Source organism: Magnolia sinica, chromosome 18 (genome assembly GCF_029962835.1).
Source record: "Magnolia sinica isolate HGM2019 chromosome 18, MsV1, whole genome shotgun sequence".
Classification (NCBI taxonomy): domain Eukaryota; kingdom Viridiplantae; phylum Streptophyta; class Magnoliopsida; order Magnoliales; family Magnoliaceae; genus Magnolia; species Magnolia sinica.
The window spans coordinates 27,878,621-27,891,337 of record NC_080590.1 but is presented as its reverse complement, the minus strand read 5'-3'; the positions used below and the strand labels follow the sequence as shown (position 1 = coordinate 27,891,337).

General features: G+C 37.9%; 2 protein-coding genes across 2 annotated transcripts; one reads left to right on the top strand and one right to left on the bottom strand.

The window, feature by feature from the left end:
* Positions 1–3,497: 3,497 nt before the first annotated feature.
* On the top strand, positions 3,498–4,089 carry LOC131232325 (small ribosomal subunit protein uS4y-like). Its single transcript, XM_058228561.1, has 2 exons — positions 3,498–3,599; positions 3,724–4,089. Exons 1-2 carry the CDS (start codon positions 3,498–3,500, stop codon positions 4,087–4,089), a joined length of 468 nt encoding a protein of 155 aa, XP_058084544.1.
* A 5,238-nt stretch (positions 4,090–9,327) lies between these two features.
* LOC131232830 (non-functional NADPH-dependent codeinone reductase 2-like) lies at positions 9,328–12,455 on the bottom strand. The gene is made up of 4 exons (XM_058229319.1): positions 12,075–12,455; positions 11,685–11,928; positions 11,422–11,601; positions 9,328–9,962 (listed from the first exon to the last, which is right to left on the bottom strand). Exons 1-4 carry the CDS (start codon positions 12,386–12,388, stop codon positions 9,738–9,740), a joined length of 963 nt encoding a protein of 320 aa, XP_058085302.1. The 5' UTR covers positions 12,389–12,455; the 3' UTR covers positions 9,328–9,737.
* Between the last annotated feature and the right edge of the window lie 262 nt (positions 12,456–12,717).

Sequence of the window (12,717 nt, the reverse complement as noted above, 5' to 3'; positions counted from 1 at the left end):
AATCATCATTAGTGGGCCATGTGCCCAATAGAATGATAGTGTACAATGACACATTGAAATGATTTTAGGTGTAATCCAAGCTCTCACTGTGGATTGCAAACCCCCTCAAAGAGGGGATTAGAAACCCCCTGGATTTGCAACCCCCGGTTACTTTATGCGCCAAACAACCGAGGGGATTTGAAACCCCCTCCAATCCCCTCCAATCCACAGTGCCAAACGACCCCTTAACTTTATAGGCATTGGAAAATGAGCCTTGTGTCGTAAAGTGTGAAGATGGGATTACTAATCCGATGGATGATGAATTTTTGCTTCATCCAAGTGTAATTTGAAAGTAAATCCCGGGATTTCTTTTTTAATGCATACATTCCAAACATAGTATTAGAAAACATGGGATACACCTAATCCAAGGACAATACCTTACACATACATTTATTGTAACTTTTATATATTTTATAGGAGGATTACTTGGTGTAGAAGTTACTGAGAATTTTATAAAAAAAAGAAATCTCTTAATTTTCTTAAATTATGAAAAAGCCCCTGCATGTTCTAAGTTAGGAATAGCCCTAATGTTGTAGAGAATGTTGGCTAATTGACAAATTTGCCTTCTTAACACTTTCTAAAGATAAAATTAAATTCATTCTTCCACAATGATTTTTTTTTTTTTTTTTTTTTACAACCTTTAGTATCAAGAAGCTCTTTATAGTATAGTCTTTTGGCGCAAAATAAATAAATAATAATAATCAAATTTTAAGACATCACTTGGATGCTTGTAAAGTCTTATACTTATAAAGGGCTTATATGTAATGTATTTAGTGAGTATTTAAATGCCTTAATTCACATATAATAATTTTATAGGTTGTAAAGACTTTACATGAAAGAGTACCATGTTGAAACCTGATAAAAGATTGTGTTTCACATAAATTGTAATGTCATTAACCTAATTATTAAAAATTTTAATTTATATTTAAATAGATAAGTGCATCCTCTCTCTCTATTTTCTTATTTGGAGCAGCACTGGAAAAGGCTAGTTTCCTTTTATATTGGAAGAGAAGAAGAAGGAAATGGTACAACACCCTTTGCCATTGCTATTGTTAAAAAAACATGGTGTACACATACTATTTGCGGTACCTACTATGATTTTTGTAGGTCATCCAATTCATCCATTTGTTGTGCCCAGCTGTCTTTATATAACTGGGCCCCAAAAAAATCAAGTCGATCTCAAAATTAGGCTGGCATGATCAACAATCTCGACAGTTTTTAAGGTGGTCGTACCCATCACAATTGTTCATTATGACGTGGCCCGCCTAATTATTGGAATGGCCTCTTTTTACATTTCTAATCATCCCAATAAGTCAAACCATCACACTAGATTAGATGATATGTATAATTTATGACAAGCCCTGTAAATAATAGTAAATTTTAATGTGGCCCACATGATCCTTGGAATGACCTCTCTTTTTTTAGTCCAATCAACTTAGCTGGACGTATAATTTGGCTGGATTAGTTGACATATGCAGTTCATGATGTGCCTTACAAATAAGCAAAAATTTTTAATGGTAATTATACCTATCCTAACTTTTGCTTATCGTGTGACCAAATTGTGAATGCCTCGCACGAGCAGACACTCACTCTCTCGCTTTTTTGCTCTTCCAATTGGTATAGCTTGGGGTGTGGTATTGACTCGAATATGGTAATGCGTTTAATTTGGAGTTGTCACTAGTTAAATAAAACTTAGAATCTACGGTTAGCTAGAAACAATAGAATTGTTTAAAGGGTAAGATTTCTCAATTAAGCAATTCCTACAGTTGGTATGCGACCATTGATTTCAAGGGCCTCGGTGACACAAAAAAAAAGGTTAGACATTATTTTCTTCCTGCACTTATGTGTGTTTCTACTTTACACGGGATTTATCTAGTTCTAGGGGATTTAACAGAACTTTAGTTATATTACATTTAGCCTTACTTCTCAGGATTTATGATCCCAAGTAGGTAGAAAAGGAAGAAGCAACAACTAACCTTACCATGCAAGGTTTAAGGCATTGAGTAGGCAAATAAAAATCAAAAGGAGTGTAGATAGGGGAGTAGGACTGCAAGAATAAATAAAAGAGTGTGCGCGCGCGCATGTTTGTGTTGATGGTATTTTTGGAATGTGCAGAGTGGAGTGCAGATTAATTTGATATGTGAGACCAGACACCCTTTTTTTAAGGGGATGGTCTGATATCCCTAATCTTAACCCTTACTCTTATCTTTGAGTAATAGTTGTCGCGTTAGTTGGGCAAAACCTAGGCACAGTCAGGAATCTTCAACACACACATGCACATACACGCATGCATGCATGTGAGTGTTGATGGTATTTTTGGAATGTGTAGAGTGGAGTGCAGATTGATTTGATAAGTGAGACCAGACACCCTTTTTTTAAAGGGATGGTCTAATATCCCTAATCTTAACCCTTACTCTTATCTTTGAGGGGGCTTTTTTAATAGTTGTCACGTTAGTTGGGTAGAACCTGCGCATAGTCAGGAATCTCCAACTACTCCAAAACCTCGGGCAAGCACTATACGAGTACTAGGCACAGCCAAAACTCCAAATCTCTTATAGATGTATCCTCCCCGACCTCTCTCTGTTGATTTTTTTCTGCCCACAAGCTTACTTTTATGAGATTTATATAAGGCCATAAATGACCCCTTGTAGGCTTATAGGCTTGCTTTTAACTAATGTTAGCCTCTAACAATTAGAAAAGGGTAACATATAGCTAAGGCAACCTATGGTGAAGGACCGCCTGTCCAACTTTGTCTTTTTCTTTGCATCAACTGTCACGTACAATGTTTATCCAAGGTTATTATCAATTGTCCAGCAATGCCAAGGGTTGTTGTTAGCCTCTATCAGCTTTGCCTTTTTCTTTGCGTCAATTGCCACGTTTGGGGTTTCCAAGGTTTTGAGAGCTAGGATATACGACCTTGAATTTAGCGTGGGTCAATTAGATCTAATAGTTATCTCCAGGAGATGTCGAGGATCCCTTTGACTTGACTCGATTGGATTTTTTTACTTTTAGAATCTAGCAAATGCAACTTGATCGAAGCTATGCGTGCCAAGGTTTCCGGGTATTCTGAACAATTGGTCAATATCTGATTCCATCGACCTGCCGGTAGGGTTGCACATGGTTCGGTTTGGTCCGGTTTTGGGGTGAAACCGGAACCGAACCGTTCCCTACGGTTCTAGGAATTTTGGAACCGGAACCGGACCGTTAGCACCTAGAACCGAACCGGAACCGGACCATGAAAACCGGTTCAATTCCGGATTGGTTCCACGGTTATGGACGTCGGATTTCACCGCCATGCTTTTCAAGCTCACCACATGGGTTCTCTCTAGCAGAAGAATAAGGAGAAACCCAACGTGAGAGAGAGAGAGAGAGAGAGAGAGAGAGAGAGAGAGAGAGAGAGAACTTCCTCGAGTGTAGGTTGTGGACGACCGGAACGAGAAGGGTGAGGTACCTCCGTCATGTGGCTCGCAGATTCAAGAGCAATTTTAGAGAAGGCACTGAAGCTGCTCCGAGGAAGAAGGCGGCTGCTGCATCATTCTAAGCTCATAAAGGTGTTTCAGGCATGATTTTGGTATACTCTGCTTTAGTTTAATAGTAGCGGGTTCTAGAAATGAGTTCTTCAGATTTTGCTTTCTGGAGATTTGATTTTGAGTGGCAATATCTTTAATGGTATGAAATTTCAAGTGCTGGGATAAAAAAAGAAGAAGAAGAAGGTTGCAGACGCTTGTCTTCAAGTTGGGCAAGGCCAAGTCCATCCATCACGCCCATGTCCTCATCTGGCAGAGGCACATCAGGATTGGTAAACAGGTGGTCAATATACCATCCTTTATGGTCTGGGTGGACTCCCAGAAGCATATTGACTTCTCCCTTACAAGCCCACTTGGTGGTGGACGCCCTAGAAGGGTGAAGCGAAGTAACCAGAAAGCTGCTACCAAGAAGGCATTAGGTGGGGACGGTGATGAGGATGAGGAAGATGATGGATTTTTGCGGGTTCTTTTTAGATGTGAATGCGGCGGTAGGTATTGGATTGAGTTGAACCTTACAGTTTGATAGATACAAGAAATGGATGGGCTATGGTTACAAAAAAAAAAAAGAAAAAAGAGAAAGAGATGGAGAGAGAGAGAGAGAGAGAAGGCAGAGGATCCACGGTTTGTATCATGGTTCGGATCTACGGTTTGTGTAATGGTTCGGATCAACAGTTCGGTTCGGTTCTATAGAGCCCTAAACTGGAACCGATCCATAATCAACGGTTATGAGAATTTTGGAACTGGAACCGGACCGTTAGCACCCTAGAACCAGACCAAACTGGACCAATCCAACGGTTCCGGTCCGGTTACATGGTTCCAACGGTTCGATGTGCACCCCTACTTGCTAGTCTACTAATTTGGTTCATTAGTCGTTTCTGGGTTGGGCCAAAGACCCTTTCCATTTTATCCATTTGTTTTTTTAAGGCATTCTGATCGGTCGAAGATGGTTTTATCAGAGTGATGCACATTTTGAATCTTCACAAGGTCCGAGCAATTTGATCAAGATTGGATTGGTGGGGCCCCGGATATGTCGATTTAGTCCATTAACTATTTTCGTGACTAGCCAAAAACTTATTTTACTCGACCCGCGTGGTTTTCAAATGGGCTATGAATCTTTCAGGGACATTTTTATCAAAGCATGGTTACAAAGCTGAAGAGTAGCTTATTCTCATATTGAGTGAGGTGTCTACACCACCTAACCCTTGGAATGACTTCTTTTCTTTTTTAGGGGGGGTTGTATAGTCAGCCTAGTCAGATACATAATATGACTAAATTGGATGGTATATATGGTCCATGGTGAGCCTCACAAATAAGATGCTTGATATTGCATAACACTTGATATAACCCACTTGATCCATGAAATATTGTGTAGGCACTTAGAAATTATCTAGGTTCATGTATCAACTCAAATAAAATCAACTAGATTGTGCACCCCACTGTCACTTGATCGTGATTGTTGGACATTTTTCATTTTTAACGATCTAATAAATGTTCATGAATCATATATATATATATATATATATATATATATATATATAGGTAATCATATAAGCTTTTTAAAAAAATAAAATCATGATGCATCTAAATTAGTTATATATACCATAAGTTGGATGGTTTAAATTGACTTCTTGTATGCTACATGTGCAAATTCTAAGATGGTTGGAGGAGGACTTTAGCACATTGAATGATAAAGTGGTCCCCCATATGCAGGACTCTGAGGGCAATGAAGAAGAAAAAGAAGGTGATTTCCTATCCTTCCCTATGCATGTGTGATACAAACATTGAGTCACCTCTGTGATATGATTGACAAGTATTTAATAGAGAATCAAAATTAGTAAAAAAATGTGTGAGAGGAGCTACAAATCTCGTAATCATCATTAACAACATAATGTGGAAGGCCTCCAATTATCTTGCAAGACAACTAGATTTATATGAGAAAAGCTTTTCTTAAAATTCAACAAGCTTAAATATATACGAGTGGAGAAGAATACTCTATCATGAATATTTTGTAAACCTTGTTTTATTCATTTTGGATGTTGTTTATTGAAACATGATATTTAAGTAGTTTATTATTATTAATTTGTTAGTATTTTATGTCCAATTATTTAATAGTTCTCCACATGAAATATTTGAAATAGTGGCCTACCTTTTGTGGCCCACTTAATGCTTGGTTTAGCTTAATTATTGGTCAAAAGTTTTATCAAAATGTGTAAATATCCACACTCTAATTTGTAAATACTTTATAAGTTACCCAAACACAGAAAATTTGTTTACATATAAGTACTTTACAACTTAAAGCCAAACATGATAGGTTGTAAACACTTTACAGATAAAAAGAGCTTCACATGTAAAGTGATTATAATTTAAAACTTAATAAACACTCAAATGACCTCCCATGCAACAACAACCATTTTTTAATGACAGGTTGATAAAACTATGGGCCTATTTGAAATGTAGGATTAGATAGTGTGGAAATGCATTAGGTAGAATTAACAACATTATTACATAATAATTGTATGTATGAAAATACCATATGGCATATAGCTGTCCAATCCCATGTTTGGGGTCTAATTCTCCTTTTAAGAAAAACATGGTATTAAGTGAAACCTGTGTTGTGGTGGGCCATGGAATTGTAATCAATGTACTAGATTTCACAACCGATATATGTCACACGTATGCTTATGCAAGTTAATTGCCATGCAAAAAGGATGCATATGGATGGACAACATGGAAAAAAAAAAACACATGCATCAATATGGGGACCACATATGTAGTGGATTTTGAAATCAACCAGATATTCGTCGTATCTCTTGTTGGGGCTAAATGATATGATACTTGGATTAGTCCAATCTTTTCCATTGTTTTCAAACATTGGAAGGTACTTACATTGTACAAAATGCAATTTCATACAACCTTAATCCCATGTTCCAAACATGACTAAGGGATGGCACCTCCAACATACATGGAGAGTGAGAGAGGGGTTGTGGAAAAAAAAAAGAGAGAGAATGTCACTAACAAGTGGGCAACCCCATCCACACTTTTTTCATGTTTTGTGGCGTAGTTGAGTTTTCTATGTCTTTTGTTTGGGTTGATGTCTAAGGCGGGGGGGGGGGGTGAAAGAGAGAGAGAATGTCACTAACGGTGGGCGACCCCATCCACACTTTTTTCATGTTTTGTGGCGTAGTTGAGTTTTCGATGTCTTTTATTTGAGTTGATGTCCTAACATGAGGTAATGCAAGTCATCACGGTGAATCCCATATAGCTTTTATTGGATAGACTTGTCATGTGGGCTACATGCGAACAGAAGGAGAGGTGGCAGAAGCCGTTTGTTGATATGTTTAAAATCTAAGTTATTCATTTATTGGCATTGGCACCTAAAATTTTAAATTTTCAAAAATGTTGCTGTCTATATTCTCACAAGCCACAGCTCTCCTTAAACTAATTGTATAGGCGAAAATGCCCTTGGCTCCTAATGTTATCATAATAGAGATTGAAATTGATAAACTATATACAAGTGATAATTGATAAAATTCTTGAATTTTGGTATTAAATTTATTAAATCTTGATACTAAAATTATTCAATTTAATATTAATTCAGTAAAAATTGATGTTATTGTTGCTTTAAAAATTTCTTAAAGAATTTATCTACAAAAAAAATCCCTTTGTGCCAAAAGATAAAAGAAAAATAAAACCTTCTACTACAGGAAGGTTTTCATATTCCGAATTTTGTTTCGTAGCAAAAAGTAAATCTACTTTTTCTTTAAAATGACTAAAGGGAAATTTCATCATTTGCTTCGTTCACTCAATACAAGCATCATTTGAGAATTTTCCCCGGCTCTCACTACACGAAGTAGCTCAGGGTAATATAACTACCCTCGTAGTCATGATCATCCATCCATGGGCTAAAATTTTATGTTGAGCGATGCATCAAAGTTGTGTGTCAATACAACACCTTATATGAAATACAACACAATCACATCACATAACAAACCGACATGCAACATAATCATATGCACAATCGACAAGGTATCTATCTAGACTATTTTGTCCGTAATTATGGTACTTTTGATATTTGTAAAGCCTTAGGATACAACTCACGTCAACAGACATGGGATTATTATGATAATGTCTTGAAGTCTCCATCAAAACGACCTAAAGACCAAGGAGCCAAACAAGTGGACTGGCCTATCAAAACTCCATGTTGGACGTACTTGGGCTAGATGGAATATACATTGGAACGAGAGAGAGAATGTCACTAACGGTGGGCGACCCCATCCACACTTTTTTCATGTTTTGTGGCGTAGTTGAGTTTTCAATGTCTTTTGTTTGGGTTGATGTCCTAACAAGAGGTAATGCAAGTCATCACGGTGAATCCATAGCTTTTATTGGATAGACTTGTCATGTGGGCTACATGTGAACAGAAGGAGAGGTCGCAGAAGCTGTTTGTTGATATGGTTAAAATCTAAGTTATTCATTTATTGGCATAGGCACCTAAAATTTTAAATTTTCAAAAATGTTGCTGTCTATATTCTCACAAGCCACAGCTCTCCTTAAACTAATCGTATAGGCGAAAATGCCCTTGGCTCCTAATGTTATCATAATAGAGATTGAAATTGATAAACTATATACAAGTGATAATTGATAAAATTCTTGAATTTTGGTATTAAATTTATCAAATCTTGATACTAAAATTATTCAATTTAATATTAATTCAATAAAAAATGATGTTATTGTTGCTTTAAAAATTTCTTAAAGAGTTTATCTACAAAAAAAATCCCTTTGTGCCAAAAGATGAAAGAAAAATAAAACCTTTTACTACAGGAAGGTTTTCATATTCCGAATTTTGTTTTGTAGCAAAAAGTAAATCTACTTTTTCTTTAAAATAACTGAAGGGAAATTCCATCATTTGCTTCATTCACTCAATACAAGCATCATTTGAGAATTTTCCTCGGCTCTCACTGCACGAAGTAGCTCAAGGTAATATAACTACCCTCATAGTCATGATCATCCATCCATGGGCTAAAATTTTATGTTGAGCGATACATCAAAGTTGTGTGTCAATACAACACCTTATATGAAATACAACACAATCACATCACATAACAAACCGACATGCAACATAATCATATGCACAGTCGAAAAGGTATCTATCTAGACTATTTTGTCCGTAATTATGGTACTTTTGATATTTGTAAAACCTTAGGATACAACTCGTGTCAACAGACATGGGATTATTATGATAATGTCTTGAAGTCTCCATCAAAACAACTTAAAGACCAAGGAGCCAAACAAGTGGACTGGCCTATCACAACTCCGTGTTGGACAAACTTGGGCTAGATGGAATATACATTGGAACATGCATGCCCATGCCCATTGTGTACACACGCACACACAACAGGCACATACACATGTATGTATGTATGATTATGCGTCCATTATGAATGGAGCACATCTCAAACGATGGTGGTCATCAAATGTGCAGACCATAATGTTTTTAGATCATTTGGACGGTTTCACTCCTCAGGTGGGCCACATTACAAAACAAATGGATGGCTATAAATTTTTGTTATAACCATCCAATTTTTAGTAGATTGTGGTCCAGCTAAGGAGTGAAAAGGCAAACCATTTCCTCTGGCAGCCCAACCATTTCCACTAGAATTTATAGTGGCCCATTTAAGAAAATCGAAGACTTTCCAAGTAATCTTTTTTGCTTTACATTACAATCGCTTCAATATATCAAATTTTATATTGTCTTGGCTAATATAACGGTAACAGGATGGGGCCCGCGAGATGGCCGAGAAGGCACCCTGCCGCACGCATGCCAACATGGTAAGCGATTAAGTGATCCAGACCATTCATCAAGTGGGGACCACCATGAGAATTCCCTAGTTAAAAGTCTGGCGAGTCCAATTATCTGGTGGTAGAAAAATGGGAGGATATTAAAGAAGTCACAAGTCATCCCTGTGTGGAATTTCGACTAGCGGCTGTGATGACTGACCAGACTTTTTGGTTAGGACATGTTCACATTAGGCCTAACCAATGACTGGCCTGGATCTCTCACACGTGCAGAGGCCCCTCTCTATGAGCCCCTTTAAAAAGGAAAAAAGAAGTAGAATACAGAAAATATCTAACATATAAGCTGATTTGATTTTCCAAGATGCTTATATTCTATCATATCTCCCCATCCCACAACTCCTCGATGGACTTGTAGGGCCCACTGTTTGAGACTAACTCGACTGCAGTAAATCCCCTCCTTTGTGTAATCTGACTGATCTGTTGAGACTCTATTTCAGTCAAAGCCCAATCAAAGATGAGCAAGTTCTCCTTCATCCTCTCTTCATTGTAGCTCTTCACCACAAAACTCACCCCTTGCTCGTACACCCACCTTAATGAAACCTACAAATCAGAGAAAATGGTTGAATTGACATTATGTTCCCTCGCCATGTTTGGATACATAGAACTTAAGGGAAAATTATGAGATGATAATTTTCATGAGCTCAGTTGAAAGATAGATTGTATTTTTTTAGAGTCATGTTTGCATAATAAGTGAAAATCTCATATTCATTTAGATAACCTTTATTTTGAATCTTGTGATAGAAAATCCTAATAATAAATACGTGTAATGATTGCTTTGTAAAATTCACTATTTTTTTTTATTTTTTCATCCGAACAGCATAAAACATTAAATCAACTTAAAAGCTGTATATTCCCATCAATCTTACCTCTTTATTTATTTTTATTTTTTTACACACCTGCCACAAACCGACGTACGACCATAGTGGGATTTCACCACCTATGGGTTTCGAACCCAAGAAACACAACTGCAATTTAAGGGCTACTTCCTAGGGTCATGAAGGTAACCCTGTGGCATGTGGCCAAAATGACCATTTACATTGGGGTCACGAAGGCAATATCAGGTAGCGCATGACCAGAATGCCCATTAAGAGGAGCCATATGTAAAACCTTTCTTCAATATATATATATATATATATATATATATATATATATTATAAAAGAGAATTTAGAAAAAAGGGTTATGGCGATATTTAAGTGATTAATTTTTCTATCTTTACATTTCAATTATAACATCATAGGCGCACCCATACAAGTATCATAGATACTTTGTTATGAACATATAGGCGTATACCGTTACAATCTGATCACTTCTTCTTGATTGAATTGAAGATTTCCACTTCAATTTATTTGTTCCACCAAACTGATCCAAACCGACTGTTAGGAGTCGTTTGGATGGGTGGAAGCTTCACTTAAAGCATGAATGGGAAGGGGAGGAATAGGATGCAATTGTCCATTGACAAAAAGACAAAGGCTTCCACAAAAGAATCCTCCCTACTCCACATCCCTACTGCAACTATGCTACTGAGGATGTGACCCAACATCACATGGCCTTAGATTTTGGGAGAATGTTCACATTTTAAGACCCACTTAGTACAATGACAGGGTCACATGCACATGTGCCATGGCTCACCTCTTTAATACATGCTCCTGCTGTCACTCCTAGATGTCATCCAAACACAAAATCTCAACATCTACGGACCCATCCATGTATCCAAACACAATATCTTGGTAGTTGGTATACATCGAAGTCCATCAACGTGGACATTTTTGTCTCAACTGAACTTTCCACACATCTAAACAACCCTTAGAAACAAAGCACTTGACTATCATATCTTGTTAAAGGGGTTTGGACAAATGGCTTGCGTCATAGGTTTGCTCCTCAGAGTTTGATTTCCCTTCTCATGATTTAACCTGATGCACGTGGTTTGCGAGTGATTGTATGCATCTACAAAGATAATTCTCAACTTAAAAAGGAATGTGAACACTCTGTTATCATTACCTGAGCAATGGTTTTGCCTCTCGCTTTCGCAATCTCCTTTAGCACCTTGCACTCCATAACTTGGTTTGTTCCCCAAAGAGTCCCACTGGCTCCTAAGGGAGAGTAGGCGACGACATCAATGCCCTTCGTCGCGCAAAATTCCCTTAAGTTCTTTTGCTGCCACAAAGGATGCATTTCCACCTTCAAGGTGGATCGCATCATGATCATCGTTTATCTTCAACAAGAAAAATCAAAATTCCAAGGGCCCATGATCATTAACTTACTTGATTGACGGCAGGGATGATCTTTGCCGTACGGAGCAATTCAGCCAGATTTTTGCCAGAGAAGTTGCTGACTCCAATAGACCTTGTGAGGCCTAGAGTCTGACACTCCTCCATGGCTTCCCAGACAGCCTTGAAATCCAAGGGTTGAAGATGGTCCTTGTTAGGTGACCATGTATATCCTGTTTCATTGGAGCTGATGGGCCAATGAATGATATAGAGATCAAGGTAGTCCAATTGAAGATTCCTACAATAATAAAAGATGACTTGTGTAATTAAATAAAAAAGCACACTTTACATATAAATCAATACGAGCACCTCACACGTATTAAATTTAAATTTTTATATAAGATCTAAACATTTGGTGCTTCTATCTGTGCAATAAGGTATTACGTGAGTGTTTTTCGGAGCGCCGGGATGACAAGGTGTCTGTGGGCGTCAGTAAACCATAGTTTGGAAGTGATGAAGAGTTCATGTCTGGATTTTATGAGGCCAAGGCGAAGAGCTTCGCCTATGGCTTCACCTAATGGATGCTCTGAGATGTAGGCAGGTGATGTGTCGAAGTGCCTGTAACCGATCTCGATGGCACGAAGAATGGCCCACTTCGTATCTTCAGATGTGACTATTGGATATGCTGCAGTGCCCATGCCTATGATGGGCATGTGTATGTGGCCTGAGCTCAAGGTCTTCACTGGAATGCTTTCCATCCCTTGTGATGCTGGCCTGAGGTATCTGTCTATGTTTCAAGTGCTTACTTCTTATATATATAAAAGAGACTGGTTTCTCTACCTGTCCTTAAAGAACAAGCTCGTCCATGTGTGGGGCCCACCGGAGCGTGTATATGGCATCTAATAATGGTGGTGGATCCCTGATTGCTGGGTCCACCTTGATGCATGTACCTTACATCTACGCCGTCCATCCGTTTTGACAGATAATTTGAGGGCATCATCGAAAAAATGAAGCAGATTCAAATTTCAGGTCGACCACATCACATGAAATAGTGGTGATTGAATACCCACCATTAGAAACTTTTTAG

Bases quoted from the DNA above. Each gene is read 5' to 3' on its own strand.
- LOC131232325 (XM_058228561.1), top strand. From the start codon at position 3,498: ATGTGGCTCGCAGATTCAAGAGCAATTTTAGAGAAGGCACTGAAGCTG. The intron at 3,600-3,723 runs GCATGATTTTGG...TGAAATTTCAAG, and splicing joins AGCTCATAAAGGTGTTTCAG to TGCTGGGATAAAAAAAGAAG.
- LOC131232830 (XM_058229319.1), bottom strand. From the start codon at position 12,388: ATGGAAAGCATTCCAGTGAAGACCTTGAGCTCAGGCCACATACACATG. The intron at 11,929-12,074 runs GTAATACCTTAT...TTATTATTGTAG, and splicing joins GCGCTCCGAAAAACACTCAC to GAATCTTCAATTGGACTACC. The intron at 11,602-11,684 runs GTAAGTTAATGA...TCCACCTTGAAG, and splicing joins TCATCCCTGCCGTCAATCAA to GTGGAAATGCATCCTTTGTG.